The sequence below is a fragment of the Lepus europaeus genome, chromosome 13 (assembly GCF_033115175.1).
Source record: "Lepus europaeus isolate LE1 chromosome 13, mLepTim1.pri, whole genome shotgun sequence".
In the NCBI taxonomy this organism is placed as follows: Eukaryota; Metazoa; Chordata; class Mammalia; order Lagomorpha; family Leporidae; genus Lepus; species Lepus europaeus.
In genome coordinates this window covers 82,499,290-82,522,360 of record NC_084839.1, presented here as the reverse complement: position 1 = coordinate 82,522,360, position 23,071 = coordinate 82,499,290, and the positions used below count along the sequence as shown (strand labels likewise).

Sequence of the window (23,071 nt, the reverse complement as noted above, 5' to 3'; positions counted from 1 at the left end):
AGACCAAGCAACACAGAAGAAAATCTTAGGGACAATGAAGTAGATTTTACACCATTCTGTACCGACTTGACTGTGAGAACCGAGACTTCACCTTCTTCAACTCACCACTCCCTGATCCAAAATAGCTAGTTAAGAACAACCCAGTAAATATTTTCCAGATAAATGAATGGCATCCCTAGCTGCCCACAGAGGTAAGACGACCTTTAAAGCAAAGGCCACACACTGACCCCACAGCTAGCCCAATAATATGTGCTTTGGTCTGCCTGGTTTTCAAGGTTTGAGAGAGCAGAACACAGACACACAGAAGGCCCCTGAAGATGAATCACCCATCTCCCTGAACAGGCCCAGGTTCCTGGACACCACACTGCTGCTAATGCCAGACATGCCAGTCCAGCTCTCAGGACATTTGCCATCAACATCCTGGTAGAAAGACAGACTCCCATATATCACAGTGGCAATTCCACTGCATTGCACTTTGCTTTGGCGAAGATTAACTGGCAGGTGCTCTTTAGTAAGAAAGTCCCCAACACTCACCCACCACCCTTGATGAGATTGAGATCAGCATCTACTTCATCAGCACCATCGATGGCGAGGTCAATCTGTGTTGAGGGGAAAGACAGACACAAAAAGCCCTAAGCCTCATGAGGGGAGTCTCTGCTAACCTTCCCATGCACAGCCCATGAGACCCTCGGCAGCCCTAGTAGCTAGGTCCAATATTCTCATTTAACCAATCAAGCTGAGGCCACCTGGGAAGGCAGCAGAAGATGGCACAAGAACTTGGATCCCTGCCACCCATGTGGGAAACCGGGATAGAATTCCTGGCTCCCGGCTTTTCAGACCTGCCATCTGGGGAGTGAACCAGCAGATGGAAGTTCTCCATCTCTCTCTGTTGCTCTCCCTTTCAAATAAATAAATTTATTAATTAAAAAAGCAGCTGAGGCCCCAAGATTAAACTCTTTCACTAGGGTCACAAGGAAACAAGCAGAAGACTTAGGACTCAAACCTGATTAGCCATTACCCACAATGCTATACTTGCTCTAATCATTGAAGGACTTCTCTGTGGACAAGCTAGAATTACCTAGAGCATGCATTCTCAATGTGGGTACCAAAATTCCCAAGGAAGCAAAAACTGTCTCTTGAGGGTAGGGGAGGGGTGAAAAACCTTAAATATTCAATGGTTTTTGGCCTTCCAAAAAGCCACAAATACATAAACAGATATACAATATATCAGTGCTATTAAATGTCCTGTTGTGGGGGGGGGGGGGCCTTGCAGGGCGGTGATGTCAATTAAAAAAAGAAAACAAACAAAAAAAACCCTGACAGAGAAGTCTTTGCACTGAAGTGGGCAGACACACAAGAAATTTCAACTTGTTCCTGAGTTAGAAACTACTTGAGGCATTCCCACTAAGACCCAAAGCAACTGTCTGGGCCTGCCCATTCCCTCCATGAGGAAGTTCTACCACCAGCCCCAAAAGCAGCTGAGGAGCAAATGGGTTCAATCATCTCTCAACAATCAAATCAGGAAGTAGAAGACACCAGCCGGATGCCCGGATTCCAGACCTTGCTCTTTCTCAGTCCTTACTTCCTGCTAATGCCAATGAAGCTATCTATTTCTCATCACTCATGATACTCTGCTAGGACAACACACACTTCAAGCAGTTTTGTTTTTTTTTTTAAGTATTTATTTATTTATTTGAAAGGTAAGAGTAAAGAGAGGGTGGCGGGACACAGAAAGAGAGATTTTCTATCCATTTATGCACTCCCCAAATGGCTTTAACAGCCAGGGCTGGGTCAGATGGAAATCTGGAACTCCATTTGGGTCTCCACGTGAGTTGTAGGGGACCCAAGCACTTGGGCCATCTTCTACTGCCTTCCCAGGTGCATTAGCAGGGAGCTGGATCGAAAGCGGAGCAGCCAGGACTCCAACTCATGCCCACGTGGGATGTCAGCATTGCAGGCTGTGTCTTAACCCACTACACCAGAACATCAGCACCCAAGTTTTTAAAAACAGTATTAAGTAAGGCTGACAATGTGCTGCAGCGGGTTAAGACACAGCCTGCGATGCTGGCATCTCATATGGGCATGGGTTGGAGTCCCAGCTGCTCCACTTCCAATCCAGCTCCATGCTAATGTGCCTGGGAAGACAACAGAAGATGGCCCAAGTGCTTGGGCCCACTCACGGACATGGGAGATCCTGAAGAAGCTCCTGGCTCCAGACTTTGGATCAGCCCAGCTCCACTGTTGTCACCATTTGGAGTGAACCAAAGGATGGAACAGCTCTCTGTCTCTCCTTCTTTTTATGTGTAACTCTTTTTTTTTTCTTGTTTTCTTTTTTTAAGTTGTTTTTGTTTTTTTTGTTTGTTTGTTTGTTTGTTTTTGACAGGCAGAGTGGACAGTGAGAGAGAGACAGAAAGGTCTTCCTTTTTGCCGTTGGTTCACCCTCCAATGGCCGCTGTGGCCAACGCATCGTGCTGATCGAAAGCCAGGAGCCAGGCGCTTTTCCCGGTCTCCCAAGCGGGTGCAGGGCCCAAGGACTTGGGCCATCCTCCACTGCCTTCCCGGGCCATAGCAGAGAGCTGGCCTGGAAGAGGGGCAACCAGGATAGAATCCGGCACCCCAACCGGGACTAGAACCCGGTGTGCCGGCGCCGTAAGGCAGAGGATTAGCCTGTTAAGCCACTGCGCCGGCCTAACTCTGACTTTCAAATAAATAAATATTTTTAAAAACAGTGTTGTGCAAGGTACACATTGCACCCATGGTGCAGCTGCTTGGCCTAGCTGGCATAGCACAGGTGTAAAGCCTACAGGTTTGACATGTGGTGCTCTCACTTCCATCCACTCACACATTCTAGCCTCTGTCTGAAGCTTCAGCCTGCACCACTCTTCCCCAAACATACATTAACTTCAGGGTCAAGCTATGCGGTGGCAACTCTGGGGCCTGAAAAGTAGGCACCTTTTCTGTCTGGGCTCTAGGCCTACTCGCAGCCCAAACCACTCTCCACACAGCTGCTAAACAGGTGATGATGCCTGTGCTCTGGCTCTGTGCATAGGAATCCCCTGGTTTTCTTAGTAATCCCTCGAGGCCAAGGGTTTCTAGACCGCATGGAGCCCCTCACCCTATGCATCGACACATTCCACGTACTCTGTCCAAAGCACCCAGGCTGTACACTGTCTGTACAGGCCCATGTGCCCAAGTGGAACTATTCCCATGGTTCCCACCTGCCCTCTCTGAAATGTTCTCGCCTGCCCCTGCCTCCCAGCCTTTACAGCTCAGCACAAACTACCTCTTCTTGCAAAACTCTTCCAACTGGCACAGCTCGAGAGCCAGAAGTGCCCTAGTTCAAATTCCGGCTCTGCCACTTAAAAACAGTGTGACCTTAGGCAAATGACTCTCTCTCTGACTTTTTCACATATAAAATGAAATCATCTGACACCTAACCTCAAGAATCCTGAAGACTAAGTAATTTAACATAATACAGCCCTTAGCATAATACCTGGCATGTAGTAATTAACTCGGATGGTGCTGGCTGGGGTGATGTGTGACACTGTTCATCCTGACAACTTCAGTCTCCTCTGGCCTGCCCCACGTTCAACCATCCTGACCGCAAAATTTAATTTCATCTGTTTTCACTTGTCCGTGGCTGCCTCAGATTATTTCTTATCTCCACTTCGGTGGCAAGCTCCATGAGCCGGCTTGCCCTTGCACCTCTGTAAAAGGACCTACGATGCCCTGAGTTTTGCCAGCCCAGCCCTGTCCAGCTCCCCTTTGCTACACCCATACTGAGCCCTTAGGGTTAAACCACAGGGGATATACAGGAAACTAATCACCTCCCCATTTGTGACAACCTCAGGCAGGATTAACACTCAGAATTTTAGGAGAAAAGTTGGTGCCACTGACTAAATTCTTCCCTAGCCAGAGCCATGCACAAGTGAGCACCATCAAAACAGAGAAAGACACAGCAGTCTGTTAGCTCTCACCTCTGGGTGTCGATCCAGGTCACTGAGGGTTAAGCCATACTGCAGGATGAGCTGCCGGGCCTGGGGAGAACAGAGAAAATCACCCACAATCATTCGCTCTCAGAACATGGCAAGGATTCTCAGAATATTTCTGGATTTAAGCATCAAACGCTTACTCCTGATATGACCCACCAAGAGGTAAGAGACGTAGCCCCACAAATGCTGAAACTGCTAGTTCAGCCTGGGAGCTGGAGAAAGGCCAACAGCATCCAGTGAAGGCTCCATTCCAGTGCTAGCTAAGAGCTGCTGCTTGGAGACAGGCTACTCAAAACCTGCTAAGGGGCTGGCACCGTGGCACAGTGAGTTAAGCTGCTGATTGCAACACCAGCATCTCATATGGGTGGCAGCTGAAATGCCAGTTGCTCCAGTTCCAACTGAGCTCCCTGCTCTTTCACCTGGGAAAGCAGTGGAAGATGGGCCAAGTACTTGGGGCCCTGCCACCCACATGGGAGACCTGGATGAAGCTCCTGGCTCCTGGCTTCAGCCCAGCCCACACCAGCCATTGCAGCCATTCGAAAGTGAACCAGCGGATGGAAAATCAATCTCTCTCTCTGTAGCTCTGCCTCTCAAATAATCTTAAAAAACCATGCTATCACTTCCTAAATAAACCTTCTGGCAACATATGTTTAGATAAAAAAAAAAAATTCTAAAAATAAGAATAAGCACACAAAACATTAGAAAAGCTTTAAAAATAACCCAACAATATGAAAAAAAGACTGAAGATCACTATGGAATGATACAGAAGCAAAATAAACAAGAGAATCTATGTACTCAGAAGAGAATATGTTGACAAGACTTCCAGAATGAGGAATTCAGCAAATGTAGAATCCCAGACTAGGAAAGATTTAGGTTGTTTGTGAAAAAAAGACAGCACCATTTACTTCACAGACATGCCTCCAGGCTGACAAAAAGGGAAAGCAGTGGTTATGACTACACATAGCTCAAGGGAGGCTCACATCTGACCACACAAGTGCAAGTGATGAGGGTCTGTGTTTACATCACTGCTTTAAATACAGAGAGGAACCAAAGAGTAGGAAACTTTTTTTCCAAAGCCATCGCTTCAAAATACCTACTCCTTAAAATAAAAAGCATCTGAGTTTGAGAATCAGAAGGTCTAGGTTCTAATTTTCAATAACTAGCCACATGGCTCTTGGCAAAAGTTCTCATTTCTAAAGAGATGGGGTGGGTGAATACCAAGGCCAATCTTCTAATACAAAATGCTAAGACTTTAGTAGTAAAAAACAAACACCCTGGAATCTGTAACGTAAGGGATTTGGAATCCTGATGCAAATAAACTATAAAAAGTATTTTTTAAAGTGAAGACAATATTAGTTATCGGTGTAAGATTGTGGTTAAATATTTTTTAGCATGGTTGTGATGTTTGTAAGACTATTTTTTCTAAGAGACTCAATTGAATGTACACAATGAAACAATACTATGCCTAAAGAGTGTTTTGAAAAAAAGGAGTGAAGAGGAATGGTGTGTAGATGAGACAGGATTGGCTATGAGATAACTGCTGAAACTGGGTGACAGGTACAAGGAAGTTCATTATACTGTTCTTTATCCCTTTTCAAGTTCGAAATGCTCCACATGAAAAGCTAAGAAAAAAATGTTCACTGAAAAAATAAATTAAAAAAATACAATTTTGTACTTACCAAGGAAAATAATTAAGAGGGAAAATAACACAAAAAAAAATGGTACTACTGGATTATTTCAGTTTCTAGATTTCTCCAAAAGCAGTAATAGAGAAATCACGCTAATCCCAGAGACACTGCGGCTATAGGAACATGTCAACCTCTGGAAGGCAGCCTCCAACACTTCCCCACGATCACCACCACCTGGTACTCATGCCTTTGAGTAACCCCTTCCCACACTGTCCAGGGCTGGTCTACACGACCAATAGCACACAGCAGAGGTGATGGTGTGATCCCTAAGGTCAGTTTATAACTGATGTTGCAAGGCAGGCAGAGTGGCACGTTCACACACACGTTCAGTTCATGGTACCTTGGTACAGCAGCCCAAGCAAACAAGTACAATGAGTTCAACACAACATCGTTGGCTTAGTCAGAATGTGCAGCCTCAGGTGCTCAACTGAGACCAGTGCTGGACCATTTTCCCAGATGGCTGGCTAAGGAGCCTCCTGTCTGCCTGCCTCTTCCAGTAAAAACTCCTGAAGAAGCACAGAGTAGGAAGCGAATGATGAGCTCCTGCTTCTGCAAAAAGGAAAGAAACAATGCCTTCTCACTGCAACTCCTCCGCTGTGCTCCCAAGTGTCACTTGTAATTATAGACAGGGGCATGTGGAGGGCCAGCAGTCTTTCTGCTTTACATAAATTTCACCATAAAACCTAAAAACACATTGCATTTTCTTTTTATCATCTAATTAATGCGGGTCTGAAGCAAGAGTGAATAATAAATGCTACTGGGGCTTAGGTCAGATCCTTCATTTTGAAAATCCTATAGGTTTAGTTTAATCCTATAGGTTTAAATTCCTATAGGTTTACTTATATTAAAAACCAGGGTTCAGGGGCCAGCACCGTGGCATAGCTGCCGCCTGCAGTGCCAGCATCCTATATGGGCACCAATTCGAGTCTCAGATGCTGCACTTCCTATCCAGCTCTCTGCTATGGCCTAGGAAAACAGTAGAAGATGGCCCAAATGCTTGGGCCTCTACACCTGCATGGGAGACCTGGAAGAAGCTCCTGGCTCCTGGCTTCAGATTGGCCAAGCTCTGGCCATTGCAGCCCATTGGGGAATAAACCAGCAGATGGAGACCTCTCTATCTCTGCCTCTCCTTCTCGTGTAACTCTTTCAAATAAATAAATAAATCTTTTTTAAAAATTGTTATAGTTCAACCATTTTAAAGATGACATCTGACCAAACTTAACAGAAAGTAAATTTGAATCTAAAGGGGGAAAAAACTGAACAAATGAATTTTTAGAAACCCTGTGAGAGTCAGCATTGTGGTGCAGGGTGTTAAGCTGCGACACCAGCATCCCATGAGCGCCAGTTCAAGTCTCAGTTACTCCACTTGCAATCCAGCTCCTTGCTAACGTACCTGGAAAAGCAGCAGAAGATGGCCTAAGTGTTTGGACTCCTGTCACACACATGGGAGATCTGGATGGAGCTCCTGGCTCCTGGCGTTGGCCTGGCCCAGCACCAGCTATCTTGGGCATTTTGGGAATGAACCAGCAGATTTCTCTTTCTCTTTCTAACTGCCTTTCAAATAAATAAAAAATCCTGTGAAATCTGAATACTTGTTCCAGCCTAATTAACTAAAATTGGCCAGTATTTTCCAGTCTGGATCTGCTGTTATCAATGATCACTATAATACAAGTTAGGAGTATGTTATCATAAAAAAGCACAGGATCAGACTTCCAGTTAAAAATAGCAGTTTGAATACATATATTTAGCTTAGCTCCTTATCAAAACCTCTTAAAAAGTACAAAAAAGGAATTTCTAAAAAAGATTTATTTTTTTATTTGAAAGGCAGAGTTACAGAGAGGGAGAGGCAGAGAGAGAAATCTTCAATCTGCTGGTTTACTCCTCAAATGGTCACAATGGCTATGGCTGGGCCAGACCAAAGCCAGGAGCTCCATCCAGGTCTACCACATAGGTGACAGGGGCCCAAGGACTTGGACCATCCTCCATTGCACATTAGCAGAGAGCTGGATTGGAAGTAGAGCAGCCAGGACTTGAACAAATTTCTAAAAGCTGGCCCACTGATAGACAATGGTAAATGGCAGAAATGAGAGAAATCCTAGGCCAATAGTGGAAAAAGACAAGTAACAACCAAACAAACATCACAGAACCTCCGAAAGATTGAGGAATTGGGATTATCTACAAACTACAGGAAGTGGATACAACAGAGCAGTAAAACAGGAAGACTGAATGAAAAGTAACTTAAGGGGGCCGGCACTGTGGCGTAGCATGTATAGCTGCCGCCTGCAGTGTCATCATCCCATAAGGGCACCAGTTCAAGTCCCAGCTGCTCCACTTCTGATCTAGTCCTCTGCTGTGGTCTAGGAAAGCAGTGGAAGATGGTCCAAGTGCTTGGGCCCCTGCACCTGCGTGGGAGACCAGGAGGAAGCTCCTGGCTCCTGCCTTCGGATAAGCAAATCTCCGGCCATTGTAGCCAACTGGGGAATGAACCAGTGGATAGAAGACCTCTGTCTCTCCTCTCTCTGTGTAATTCTTTCAAATAAATAAATCTTTAAAAAAAAAAGTAACTTAAGAAGCTGTTACACCTCCACCTCTTCCTTTCCTACCCCCGAAGTGGCAGGTTGGTTCTCTGTAGGTCAAACAGCCAGTCTTAGTTACTGCTCCAGTGAGCTTTTGCCACACAGTAGCTACCCCTAAACTCCGTGGCTTATAGGAGCAAATATTTATGATTTCTCATGATTCCATGGACTCACTGGAAAATCTTGTCATCTGGATTGGCAAGTATAAGAATGGCGAGTGTAAGATGGCCTCACTCGCATGCCTAGAGCCACTGTGCTCATGGCCGTTCCTCCTCCAGGAATCTAGTCTCTGCTTGTTTACACAGCAGCAGAATGGTCCCAACAGCCCCAGTGCGATAGCTAAACTAAGCCAGTCCACAAAGCCACCAGGAGGGTCTTAGAAAGAAAAACCAAAGAAAACAGTGGGGCGAAAACCCAAAAATAAAAGCAAAAAGTTCTCAAAATTGAAGTGCAAATTTTCAAGATGAAATGTCCAATACAATAGATGAAAATATACTCATACTGGGGGCTGGCGCTGCAGCTCAGTGGTTAACGTCCTGGCCTGAAGCGCCGGCAACCCATAAGGGCACCGGTTCTAGGCCCGGCTGCTCCTCTTTCGATCCAGCTCTCTGCTACGGCCTGGGAAAGCAGTAGAAGATGGCCCGAGTCCTTGGGCCCCTGCACCCATGTGGGAGACCTGGAGGAAGCTCCTGGCTTTGGATCAGCACAGCTCCAGCCACTGCGGCCAATTAGGGAGTGAACCATCCGATGGAAGACCTCTCTCTCTGCCTCTCCTCTCTGTGTAATTCTGACTTTCAAATAATAAAATAAATCTTTAAAATAAAAAATATATACCCATACTGAAGAAAAGCAAAAGAGAACATAAATGAGTTCTGAGAGAAAACTAAAAGCAGATTTCAAAGAACAGATTACAGATCAGAATGTATCGAGCTTCTCAAGAGCAAACTGAAAACCAGACTAAAGAGAAATTATCCTCAAAATTCCCAGGAAATTATTTAACATAGAATTGACTACAAAGTCAAATGACTGAATGGGAAAGGGTAGAATAGAGAGGTTTTCAGACCTCCAGTGTCAAACCTGCATCCTATGCACTTAGGAATCCAGCTACCTACAGGATGTTCATCATGAAAACTAAAAGGGTCAGGGGTGGCAGAGGAAACAGGATCAAGAAACAGAGCAATTACATTTCCCAGAACTAGCGTTATGGCCTAGCGGTTAAAGCCACCACCTGCATTGGTGGCATCCCATATGGGTATTGGTGTGAGGAGGTGGATGGAGTAACAGGCAGTTAGGTTGGGTTCCAGATGGAATGAGGAAAGGGGAAGTCTCTTTAAGAGGGTACAAAATACATGCTTTTCCTCAGAAGCTGTTAGCAAAATACTCCTCTGAGTTTCTAGTTTTATCATGAGAATAGCAAGGAAGTAATGATTCTACTCTTAAGTTTTTGTTTATTGTGAAAACAAAGATTATCCTACCGTTCTGATGGCTTTTCTGTTTTACTATAAGCAAGCTAGACAGGATTACGGATTCTGGCCTTTTGATGGGCTTTGTGCCCACCCTGATTGTTAGCTGCTGTTTTTAAAAAAAAAAAAAAAAAAAAATGATGTTTAAAATACTCCATCAGTTTCCCAAGTCTGCCTCTCCTGGAGCCCTGTCCTGGCTGCTACAGCAGGAAGTTTCCAACTTAAATCTTGCTTTGCTCACTGCCTAGTCCACGTGGAAATTCTTCTTCCAGGTGAAACAGGAACCAAGGTCACCTTTCTTCACTGCCATTTTACCTATAACATAGGTTAGAGTCCCACTGCTCCCTTCAGATCCAGCTCCCTGCTGATGGCCTAGGAAAAGCAGCAGAAAATGGCCCAAATATTTGGGCTCCTGCCACCCATGCAGAAGACCTGGATAAAGCTGCTGGCTCCTGGGTTCCGCCTGGCCCAGCCCTAGCTGTTGTGGCCATCTGGAGAATGGACCAGCAGATGGAAGATCTCTCTGTGTCTCGCCTTTGCTCTTTCTGTTTCTCCTTCACTCTCTAACTCTCTCTTTCAAATAAACAAATCAACCCTCAAAAAAAAAAAATTCCAAACTGTGAAAGTGCGAGGAGTCAGATGGGGTAACAGGCAGTTAGGGTGGTCCCAGTGGAAACTGAGGGTGCAAAATCTTCAGCAAGGCAAAAGTGCCTACCTGCCCACTCCTTGAAAGCTTCCAATCTTATGAGAACAGCAAAGGGAATGGCAATTCCTTCTGAGCTCCAGTTTACTGTAAAACAAACTAAGTATCCCACCCTTCTCATGGGTCTTTTTGTTATATCAAGAGCAAGCTTGGCGGGCACCGTGGCTTAACAGGCTAATCCTCTGCCTTGCGGCGCGCCGGCACACCGGGTTCTAGTCCCGGTTCTAGTCCCGGTTGGGGTGCCGGATTCTATCCCGGTTGCCCCTCTTCCAGGCCAGCTCTCTGCTATGGCCCGGGAAGGCAGTAGAGGATGGCCCAAGTCCTTGGGCCCTGCACCCGCATGGGAGACCAGGAGAAGCACCTGGCTCCTGCCTTCGGATCAGCACGATGAGCCAGCCGCAGCGGCCATTGGAGGGTGAACCAACGGCAAAAAGGAAGACCTTTCTCTCTGTCTCTCTCTCTCACTATCCATTCTGCCTGTCAAAAAAAAAAAAAGAGCAAGCCAGATAGAATGAAGGATTGCAAATCAGGTCTTTCAATGGGTTTTGTCCCTGCCCTATAACTGAATGTCAAGTTTTTGTTTTTTTGTTTTTTTTTTTCTTCCTCATAATTGTGCTTAAAAACCCCAGTACTACCGGCCCCTTAGATTTTTCCTCTCTTGGATCCCCCTCCATGCCACTCAGGCTGGAGGTCTCTAATAAATCTTGCTTTTAAATCTCTCTGCTTGTCCGCTTGGAAATTCTTCTTCCATGTGAGACAAAGAACTGAGGTAGTAAAATTTTTTCTGTTGTCATTTCACCCAGAACAAAAGGAGACCCAAAGACAACAGCTGAGTACAGCAGCCTACAGCACCACCCACCCAAACTTCAACAAGTGATGAAACTGATGGAGTGAGATATCCACTGCCAGAAAAACAGATTTTCCCACCTGACCAAGAATTTGGTGTTGAATTAGTAAGAGAATAAAGCAATCTAGGAAAGGGGGGGAGGCAGGGAAGAAGAAGTGGGAGGGGAAGAGGAAACAGAAGAAAAGCAAAGCAAGGCAAAATTTACTTTACTGGACAGGCAAGAAGAGAAATCAGCACCCTATAATCGGAGACAGACCCCTTAAAATCCCATTTGGGGTGCCAAATGTAATCAGAGGCATACCCCTTAAAGAGCCAGTGGGTTCTTGCCTAATAGTCAGAGAAGAATTCTGAATACTGGCATACATGAACGAGGCAGCGTTTTTAAGAAATGCATAGGAGAGTGAGGGCCCTATCCAAAAGAGAGGGAAATCTGGATTCTTACCGAGTACCAGGAGCTAGCCATGTGGAGGAGCATGCAGGCTAGAAAGCATAGGGCGGGTGGCCCGAAGGCCACACGCCCTGAAGGTACAGCAAGCGGGTCCAGCGCAAAAGGGAAAAGGGCCAAAAAGGCCAAGGAAGGGATGGGCCCACTGTGTCCCAGGACTTTAATCCACTTCCAAAGGGGAGTGGCTAATTAGCCTGATTGGCAGGTGGGCACACAGGTGTGGCCAGGTAGAGGCATGAGGTCACATGGGTGTGGTGAAGGCATGGCCTTCCAGCTCACAAATATGATCAGTTTTATCTTGTAGCCTGCCTTAATAACACCATGTGGTCTATCTGTGCTGTGGCCAGGGATTGTGGGGAATTCCACAGGAGTCCCCAAAGAGTTACAGAGCACCGCTAACTCAAAAAGAAAGAGAAAAAGCAAAACCAAAATGGAGTTACTTAAGCTAAGGCCACTAAGCACCAGGAACTGCCCAGACCATCTGTCAGAACAGACACAGGTGGTGAGGCCTGATAAGGACTAGGGGACATTACATCATAAGAAGAAGCCAACCAGCTGGCTACTGCATTACTTCACCCACACTACTACATGACTGGCCACACCAAGACGACCCCCAACACACCACTGGTCAGACCCAAACACCAACATCTGGTTGGTGACACCCAAAAAGATGAGCCTGTGATTGGTGGCACACTAGAGCACACTCACCACCCACCTACTCCAGAGAGGGGATAGAAAGGCAAGCCTCCCAACTGCTCTGCATCCTCTCGGGGACCACGGCTCAGTGCAAGTGAAACTCTGCCCGAGTCTTCACTGACTGAAGCTCTGCTCACCACTCCGCTGGAGCCAACCTAGCCTGGGTGTCCCAGCTGCTACCGGACCCAACACCGGAGCTGGACCAGACCTCTCATCAGGTGACCTCTCCAACCTTTCTCCTTGTCGTCCATCTTGGAACTTCGAGCCTACTGCCCAGAGTGCCAGCCAACCCACGACTCCTGCCCATAAGTGGCTGTTCTGAGATCCGTTTGGACTCTGGACTTTAGACTTTGACTTTTCATGACCATGATACGAACCTTGAGAATGCAGCATTCATATTACATCCTTAGCCATGAGTGTTAAGATTGGTTATGCTTTTATGCTTTGTACGTGTTATACTTGTTACTATTGCTGGATATTTCTGTGAGTTACCTTACTCCCAGATGTGTGTTATGACCTGTGGACTAATGACATATTGAGTGGTATTGATCTTTAGATGTGTGCACTGAATATATATAGAGTGGTATTGAAAAGACTATCACAATTCTGTGTGATTCTTACCCGTGCTCCAACACGTCACATTAACCTTGTCGAGCTGTGTGACAAGTAGTGCTCGCAACAGGGACACACACACACAAGGACTGAAGAATCAAACAGCTCAAGTCTTTTCATTTAAAAAAAGCACACTTCCCTCACCCTCAACCCCTTTAGATGGACATACTTAGTATGCATGTCTAACTCCTAAGCCTGACTACCTAGAATCCCTGCCTCCACCCTCTGTTTTGTCTGGCTGCACCTCCCACATGGCTCAGAAGAATGCTACCCAGTCCCTCCCTTAACCAGAACTGCTTCAGGCTTTTCTAGGAAAACTAGGCTGTCTGGGTTGTCCAAAGCTAAGTTCATGAAGTCCCAAAGCACTAGCCACCTGTAAATCCAACCTACTTTTCTAGTTAGTAAATTTCACCTTGGCTAATCCAATGAGATTATATATATATAATATATATGTATATATACACACACACACCCTCCTCAATGACCAGAAGAGAGACAAGACAGGGCTCCAACTTAGCACCTCTTTTCCCTTCTACCTCCCAAAGTCTACTCTTTGCTTACGTTTCCCTGTAATTACTTGGTTCTACTACTTTCCTCCACCAGCTCCTACAATTTCATGCTGAAAGTACATTAGATATGGAACCAAAATACTGTATTTGTATTACTAACACATCAATTAATTCCTTGCCGCCTCTTTTTTCCACTTGTAAATGGGGATAATACTCCTTGAGGACAGAGGTCCATCGGCACGGTTCACGGTGCCTGAACTCAAGCTACCCTGAAATATTCACAAGTGAACAGAAGCTCCTGTTGGTACTCCTTCCTGCCCACACGCCCACCTCAGAGCCAGAGGACCTGGCAGCAGCTGTTCAGATGCAGAATGGAAAGCAAGGACATACCTGGAAGGAAGTGGGAATGCAGACAAGGTTCAGATTCTCCTGTTTCACTCTTTCAGCTGTGGAGACAAAAGCATATCTGATGGAACAAGAACACAAGCCTCAGCCATTCTCCCTCACTGCCCAGAGGAGGTAAACTTTGGGATGTACTCCTTGCCCTTGAATCTCAATTGGGTCTCACACCCTATTGCCGTCACACCCCACCCTGCATTCTTTTCCAGGTTCCCAAGCCCCCCACCCACCCAGTTCCTGGAATTCCCCTCCCTGCTGCCCCTACTCCCACCCCAGCCTAGCCCTCCTTAAAAAGATCAGGCCCCTGGGAGTCGAGGCCTTCTGCCACATGCTCCATCTTGTACACGCAGGCAGTTGGTCACCTCCCTCTACGGATTTTTCTCTGAATAAATTGGGTCTGTCTAAATTCATACACTGCCTCCTCTCTATTCTGCACCTCTTTTCCTAACATTTTCGTGCCCCCTGAGGAGGCACCAATCTGCAACTCTCCTCACTTTTTTTCTTGTCACTGGTCTATTTGCTCAAACCCAGTAGAAAGGACAAGGTCTGTCTCCCACTGACAGCTGCCTTCCACTGTGTCCTTGTCCTTGGTGAAAAAGCGGTGACCACCCTTTCAGACATCAGAAGACAGGGACACTAGGAAGCCTGGTGAGGGGAGCACTAACCAGTGTTCATCGTCTTTACATGCATGACAACATCCTAAGAACTTTGTATGAATGATCTCTTTGAAGTCTAACAGCCCAGAAGATGAGTTACAACTGCTTTCTCCATTTCGCTATGAGGAAACTAAGGAACGGAAGGTCGAGGAACTCGGTAATCACACAGCCATACGCGGCAGAGCTGGGGCAGGATCCCAGGCAGCCTAGCTCTTCAGCCTTCACTGCTACCCTCCACTGCCCTGCCCAGGGGAGTTTAAGTTTTGCATTCAGGAAAAAATATAATCATCTATAGACCCCAGAGGACGGTTAAACGGGATTTATTTTACTCATTTTGAAATTGTTAGGAAAGTTTTATTTAAAAAAAAAAAAAAATCCAAGAAAACAAATCTTATAAAATTCCAAGTCTTCCTAATCAGAGTCTACATCCTGGAAGGCTTAAATGTCACTATTATAAAACCCACAGCAGGCCGGCGCTGTGGCTTAACAGGCTAATCCTCCACCTTGCGGCACCGGCACACCGGGTTCTAGTCCCGGTTGGGGTGCCGGATTCTATCCCGGTTGCCCCTCTTCCAGGCCAGCTCTCTGCTATGGCCCGGGAAGGCAGTGGAGGATGGCCCAAGTCCTTGGGCCCTGCACCCGCATGGGAGACCAGGAGAAGCACCTGGCTCCTGGCTTCGGATCAGCGAGATGCGCTGGCCGCAGCGGCCATTGGAGGGTGAACCAATGGAGGGTGAACCAACGGCAAAAAGGAAGACCTTTCTCTCTGTCTCTCTCTCTCACTATCAACTCTGCCTGTCCAAAAAAAAAATACAGCAACTTCTGGGCCTTAAAATTCTTCGCATACTTGGTTAAGGTAGAAAAGCACACTGTCTGACCAATGAGAAGGCTTCCAGAAGCCATCACACTACATGTCCTCCTTAATGACAAAGTATTCCTGGACTTGGCCTTCTGGGCTCGGCCCCAGGCACCTGGAAGACAGATGCGGCATTCATTCAGGCAAGCCTCTCTTCTGGGCTTTGTTATGAGGAACAAAAGCAGGGCAGTAAAACCTGTTAAACAGCCACAGGGACTGGTAAGTGCCCAGTCTTTCCTAAGCACAGACAATGCAATCCGAGTGAAGTCAGCACCTTCAGGAACCAGCTACCAGCTGCAAGAGGCCCAGGCTCTAGGGGAAGGGAATGTTCACTTTGGCCTCGCATTTGTTTGCATGAGAAACCCAATGGCTTCAGAGGAAGCCTGAGACCACACAGGACCTCTGGTGTCATCGTGATGATTAAAGCTCCCTAGGGAGCTCCTGCTAAGTCAGCTCCTCCCCACCAGCTGAGCAGAGTAAACAAAGGCAGGGGCACCTCCCAGAACGGACAGAAGGGGTTGAAGACTCCCCCTCCAGAGAAGGGCAGCAACGCTCTACTGACAGGCAGGCAGTCCCTTCTCCCCAGCTCGGCCCTGCTGCAGCCACAATGAACAAGCGCAAAACGGGTGCCCCACTTCCTCTACTGCACCCCCATAATCACACAAAACATCCAGTAGACAGTCAGAACGTACCTATTCGCTGCACAGCATGGACAATTGTAGAACCACTTCCAATTCCCAGCACTTGGTTATTCTGCCAAAAAAAATGGAAGAAAAATCAAAATTTATTAATGTCACATTTTACGCCCTCTTCAACTCACTTCCTAAAGCTGTAAAATTATAAACGGCAATTCACCAACACAGGTGTGAGGTAGCTGACAGAAACATCACCACTCAATCTCAGTGCTGTACTTCATCCTAGTGATCAGGAACAATTAATCAGCAAAGCCTTCCCTTCATTTTTTTTTTTAAAGATTTATTTACTTATTTGAAAGGCAGAGTTACAGAGAGAGATAAGGAGAGATAGAGAGAAATCTTCCACCCGCTGGTTCACTCCCCAAATAGCCTCAACAGCTGGAGTTGGGTTGACCCGAAGCCAAGAGCCAGGAGCTTCTTCTACTGGGTCTCCCACACGGGTGCAGAGGCCCAAGGACTTGGGCCATCTTCTACTGCTTTCTCAGGTGCATTGGCAGGGAGCTGGATCGGAAGTGGAACGGCCAGGATTCCAACTGGTGCCTGTATGTGATGCTGGCACTGCAGGCAGCAGTTGAACCAGCTAAGCCACAGTGCTGGCCCCTTCCCTTCACTCCTGACACTGCCAATGTCATCACTTCCTCCTTACATTCAACCAGACAAAATGGCTCAGTTTTCTACATTTTACCACAACTTGAGTCAGTCTCACAGAAACTGGCCTGCAAATAAACACGGAAGGATTTTTGCCTAACCCCAGGGTGATCAGGTAATCAGAAAGAAAAGACCCAGGAAAAAAAATAAAAATAAAAAAAGGTCAGAAGAAAAAGCAACAGTGGCAAGTAAGGCTGGCTTCAGTGCCTTTTCACACAAGCTTAACATAATAAGGCAGGGGAGTAATCACAGGCACCCTCAGGTTGGTACCATCCCAGGAAGCCTCAGGGACACACCACAGCCACCAGCTAGAGTTCTCCCAACGCCAGCAGAAGAGGGGAGGGTCTCTGCAAGCTCAAGAGTAAACTACATCCGCATGTGTCCAGCTGTCGCCAAGGCGTCCCCACTCTGTGGAAGCCTGCCTCAGAGACACTGCCATGAAGACAGAGGCTTGGTTAGGAGCGTGACACACAGTCATCACCTGTGAAAAAGACAGGCTCTCTGATACACAGAAGTGCCTCCTGGGTGCAAGACAAGAACGTGTCACAGTGCCGAGTCTACCTTCATGAAAGGGGACCGACCTATGAGCAGTCAGACCACAACCAAAAACAGTGCCGGCGACTAACAGTCAAGAACTAATGGAGTGCTCAGCTCAGCTCCATTTCCTGGGATCAGTGTCCTGCAAATCTAAGGTAAAACAGCTGAAAACCAAAGTAATAGCAATCATTCACTTAGCATGCACCAAGAAGACATAAATGTTAAAGTCAAGTCAAATCTCACAACAAGCCTTATGACTTAGAGACCCGTTTTTCCCCACTCTGGAGATTAATTCAACACTGATGGAAAAACATTAGGACTCTGAAAAGAACAAAAGAGATTACTGGATACCCTTCCAGTGGAATGCTGAAACCTGCTTATGGGACCTAACCCCACAAGGGGTAGCTTTGTCTTTGACCAGGCTATCTAACAGCTCTGTAGAGACAGACTGTAACTTATAGAAAACTGCTAACAAAGCAAAGAATTCTTGTCCACAGAAATGCAAATTAACTGCGATGCAACTGATTACAGATCATCATTCATCTTAACATTTTTGACTGCATATGAATGTATAGACTTCTGTTGGTATGTTTTGAATGTCTGTCACCTCCAAAACTTAGGCTAAAATTCAATTGCTGTTAAGCAGGACTAAGAGGTGAAACCTCTAGCAGCTCTGGCATCATGGGTGAGATGGGGGCCCATGATGTGAGCACCTTGAGAGTGGACTTCCCAGCCTCCAAGACTGTGTGCCAGTCAACTTCTGTCCACTGTAAAAGGCACCCAGTCTCTGGTATTCTGTTACAGCAGCACAAAACAGACTTAAACAACTGTGAACAGGTTCTAACACCTTTTCCAGTTTCCTTAATACTTTAATAAAGTGTTTGACATATTCATTTTATATCTGTATCATGATTTTACCTTTTTTTAAAACAAACCTTCTTTTAACAAAACCAATCTCTCCCCCTAACAACCTCACTTGGAGTATGCAACTTTAGGAAGTTTAATATGCTGAAATATTTCAACATTCTTAAGTTTCAAGAACTCATTAATAATTCACTTGGCAAAGGAAAGCCCAAAGTGAAACTTTCTTTGTAGGAGGAAGAGAAGCCTCAGAGGCCCCTAGGGACAAATTGAGGGCCACAGCTAAAACCCACTGCCTACAGGACAAAAGCCACAGGAAGACCCAAGGTCAGCCTCAGTGTTATGTCATTATGTGTCATGGTCATGTTCATTCTCAAAGTTAAACTACCAGAAAAGATTAGAAAGAATTACCAACAGGTAAAGACAGTTACAAGAAAAAAAAAATATTGCCAAAACCCACAACCACATGCTTGTATACTAAAGATGCTTGTAGGTGGGCCTCTTTCATATACAGAAGACTTTATCCATCCGTTTCTGTATCTTTTACCTGGTAGAAAGCCCTTTGACTAGCTCACAGTTCCAGTCACCAAAAATACCAAAGGACTTTGGCCACCACAGCAGAGCTTGCATTAGGTCAGAATTCCACCTGCAGCAATACCCTTAAGAAGGCAATGCAATGAAAGCGCTTGGCTGCCTGGGCAAACCCCAAAGGCAAGTGAATGGCACAGAGCAACACAGAAATATTCAGAACGTCTAAATCTTTCAACAGACATCTGCAACTAATGAGAAAACGTCCTTTTGAAGATTTATTTATTTGAAAAGCAGAGTTAGAAAGAGGGAGAAACAGAGAGAGTCTTCCATCTGCTGGTTCACTCCCTCAATGGCTGCAACAGCCGAGTCTGAGCCAGACGGAAGCCAGGTGTCCAGAGCTTCTTCCAGCTCTCCCACATGGGTGCAGGGGCCCAAGGACACGAGCCATCTTCTTCTACTGCTCTCCCAGGCCATTAGCAGAGAACTAGATTGGAAGTGGAGCAGCCAGGCAGCAGCTTAACCCATTGCATCCCAACGCCAAGAAATGTTCTAACAGCCGTGCTTAGATAGGCTTAACCTGACCTTTATACTTGGCCTGAAGATGAGCGCTCCAGCTATGCTGTAATTCAAGTGCAGGATTCCTCATGATCAAGTTCAGCCACACACCCAAGTCACTCACAGACGCCCAACAAGCAGGCGACACAAAGCTGAACTCGGGGGAATCTGACCAGCTCGGAGCAGGGCTCCTCCTGTGGCTTCTGGAAGAGGTCAGGAATTACAGGGACCTGCCAAACTCCAAGCTTTTCAACCATGTGCTCTTGCTGCCTGGCAATCAAATGACTGCCCAGGAACCAGTGCCCCAGCCAAAGCAAACCAGAGGTGGCAAACGGCAGAAGGGCCTTCTGATGGGTAATACTACACCACATGTCATGTGTCCACCATCCGATATTCACTCACCTTAGCCAACACAGCAACCTTGAACTTCTGCTGCCCATTTGGAACTACTGTCCCTCAGCTTCTTCAAGCTAAGCAAGCCAAAAAACAAAGCCCAGGCTCCAAAGAGAACACAGAGACGCGGGACAGACCCGCAGGAGAGACAGTCCTGCATGTTAACTCACCCTGGGTGTCCCTAACCCTGGAAAGAGGCAGTTCTGAGCCCAGGGATCCGAGCCCAGGGTGGCTATACACAGGATTTAGTTACGACCTCTCCAAGTCCTCCACCTACCCAGATGTGGAAGCAGCACCACAACACCAACGCACTAGGAGACTGGAAACTCTTCACCCCAAAGGTTCTAAGCAAAGGGCCACCAGTAACTTGCAACCTCCATATCTGTGTCCACGCTCCACATAATTCAGTAAACATTTACCAGGGAGGCTCCACCATGGCCAGCCCGGAGTGAAGATAAGGTTGAGGTTAATTACCGGCCAGGAGTTTACTCTTTAGGAGACAGGGGAGACAAACATAGAGATGATTAGAACATGAGACCAAGAGAAAGCATCTAAGAAGTACAAAGAGCTACAGAATACAGAATTAGAGAAATCTTGCTTTCCTCAGGAAGCCAGGGAAAGACTGAAAGGAGGCAACGGCCTCTAAACCAAGCTCTGCAGGACAACTGGGATGTTAACAGGTGCCTCCAAAGGCCAATGGAGATCTCCTTATGACCACCTGGTAACTTCATGGAATGATCCAGCCTGAATCTAGTGTCTGGGGACTCAAGCCTGCAGTGAGGACTTGCAGGCTATTATTTAACGAAACACTGAACTAAAACAAAAGTTGGGGGGGGGGGGGGGCGGGCAGCATTGTGGCACAGCAGGTAAAGCCATATCCGGAACTAGTTTGAGTCCCAGCTGTTTCACTTCTGATCCAGCTCCCTGCTAATGGCCCGTGAAAAGCAGCGGAGGAAGGTCCAAGTGTTTGGGCTCCTGCCATCCACGTGGGAGACCTGGATGAAGCTCCTGGCTCCTACCTAGCTCAGCCCTGGCCATCCAGGGAATGAACCAGTGGATGGAAGCTATGTCTGTCTGTCTCTCTCATCCCCCTCTCTCTGTAGCTCTTTCAAATAAATAAATCTTAAAAACAAAAAGTCAGTTAGACACGTGCCACCAAAATTGAATGTAAATACACTCACTACAGGGCAACTTAGATATGGAGTTGTTGGAGTCAGCATTGTGGCACAGTAGCAGGCTAAGCCACCACCTGCGTCCCCTGTGAGTGCAGGTTTGAGTCCCGGCTGCTCCACTTCCGTTACAGCTCCTTGCTAATAGCTTGAGAAAGTACTGGACGATAGTTCAAGTGATTGGGCCCCCACCACCCTCACGGAAGACCTGGTTGTAGTCCCTGGTTCCTGGATTCATCTTGGTCAGCTATTGCAGACATTTGCAGAGTAAACCAGCAGATGGAAAATGTCTCTCTCTCTGCCTTTTAAATAGGTCTCAAAAAGAAAAAAAGTTGAAAAGAAAAAAAAAATGGATGGCTCTTTTCTAACCATACAGACTTCATTTGTTCTGCTATTAACCACTCACTTATGCAGGCATTTTGAATGTTCAGCTTACTATGCTAATTTTACAGCTCGGGAACCGAATCCCAAATACAGAGCCAAAGTGTCTGTTAACTGCCATAGAAAATTCTACTGCTAACCAGACTTGCAACAAGCCACAGCAGAACAGGTCAGCAGTGGAACAGGTGGAAGGGCACTGGAACAGGAGTGACCCGGTTTGGCCATCCCTTCTACAAAACACACTGAGCCCCAGGTTATCACATTGGTCCCTGTAGTGAACCTCAAAAGACAGCATGGTGCAAAATCCCTTTGCACAGGAAAGCATTAACCAATGTGAAAAACTGTGATCAGAAGGGAAAAGGGAACCTGACACCACTTTCTAAGAAACAGAAAAGAGAGACAGAACGCCAACAAGGCCAAACTCCACCATGGGGCAGAAATACTCCATTCGGCCACAGACAAAGCCCTATCATTAAGATAATTAACGGGACGGTGACAGCAAACCCACATGGGTTAAAAGGCTCCACTATGACAGCCCCACACCTGCCACTTAACACACAAGCGGGGCCACGACCTCACTGGGGTGACAGCTGACCATCTTCGCAGCCCTCCCTTAAGGACAGGACCCGCCAAGCTTCCAAAGGGTCCACCCGGCCCTGTCAAAGGATGGAGGTTTCAAGTTCCGGGTTTCCGCCTTCGGCTCGGTCTCCCTTTCCCTCCAAAACGCGGCGAGCGCGCGCTTCCCGGGACAGTGGGAGGCAGGGACCTGGAGACAGCCCAGGGTGCTGATATGGAGGCCAGGCGGCAGGTGCCTCCAAGTCCCCACTCCAAACACCCGACACCGCCGCGCTCCACTTCGCAAACGCTTCCAGCTGGACGAGGAGTCTTTGGAAAGCTCGATTTTTTTAAAGGGACTCTCCCCTAGGCAATTCCACACCCAACAAGCTTTGAAAGAGCAGAGAGGAGGCTCCCAAACTCGGGTAAAGTGCACACCCTCTCCCGCCTCGCGCGGCCCCTTGCCTTGCCAGGAACCAGCCGCGCCCTGGCAATGGCACGAGCTCTCCACGCTTAAGACAGACGCCCCGAGCTGCTCACCCTCACGTGGTTCTCCACCGCGGCGCGACCCGCCAGCTTCTTGGCTTCCTCGGCCTTGGACATCGCGGAGGGGGCCGGGCAGACGTTGTTGGCGTCCAGGCCGCTGGTGCTGGTGGTGCCGGTGGCGCCGCGGGTCCCCGACTGTGCACGCCCCGGCGGCTGCACGTGGGAGCCCAAGAGGCCCCAGCTATTCCCGCCTCCGCCGGAGGCCGCGCCCCCGGCCCGCCCGGGCAGCGGGGCCAGGACCCGCCCGTAGAGGGTGCTGAAGGGCCCGGGGCGCTGCATGCCGACGCCTCACCCCTGCCTCCGCCGCGGCCCCGCCCCTGGCTCGTCCGGAAGTCTCGTGTCACACGCACACGGCACGCAGCTCGCGGGTGTTACTGGGAAATGTAGTTCTGTGGCTTCGTCGGTCCGTAGCCGTGCCCCCCAGTCGGGACTACCAACCCCACAATGCACCGCAACCGGGTGTGCAAATCGCCGGTGACGGGTTTCGGCGCATCTGTCGTTTGAGGTCCGAGAGAGCCACGGGCAGGGATACCCTGGGGAGTTGTGTTAGCCTTTTCGTTAGATGAATCCCAAGGGCTTTCTGTCCGTCCATGCAACCGTGAAAAAGACCTCAGGCCTGCCCCTGTTGTTTTCCCCAGCAGTGAGAACATGGCGGGGGACAAAAACCCCTCAGCAGTGTCTCAATGTGGACGTCGCGACCTTCTGTTAGAGGTGGCTGCTCTAGATTACGCCCGAGGAAACGCACTTGCCACTCCGGG

The 23,071-nt window shown here is 47.6% G+C and overlaps 1 protein-coding gene across 1 annotated transcript in view; it reads right to left on the bottom strand.

Moving 5' to 3' along the window:
- RPIA (ribose 5-phosphate isomerase A) overlaps nucleotides 1-22,592 on the bottom strand; it is a 32,884-nt gene extending 10,292 nt beyond the window's left edge. Inside the window, exons 1-5 of the mRNA XM_062209830.1 lie at nucleotides 22,308-22,592; nucleotides 16,135-16,195; nucleotides 13,922-13,977; nucleotides 3,978-4,037; nucleotides 535-599 (exon numbers count right to left, since the gene is read on the bottom strand). Coding sequence (XP_062065814.1) covers nucleotides 535-599; nucleotides 3,978-4,037; nucleotides 13,922-13,977; nucleotides 16,135-16,195; nucleotides 22,308-22,592 — 527 coding nt within the window. The remainder of the gene's footprint in view (nucleotides 1-534; nucleotides 600-3,977; nucleotides 4,038-13,921; nucleotides 13,978-16,134; nucleotides 16,196-22,307) is intronic.
- Nucleotides 22,593-23,071: the final 479 nt, after the last annotated feature.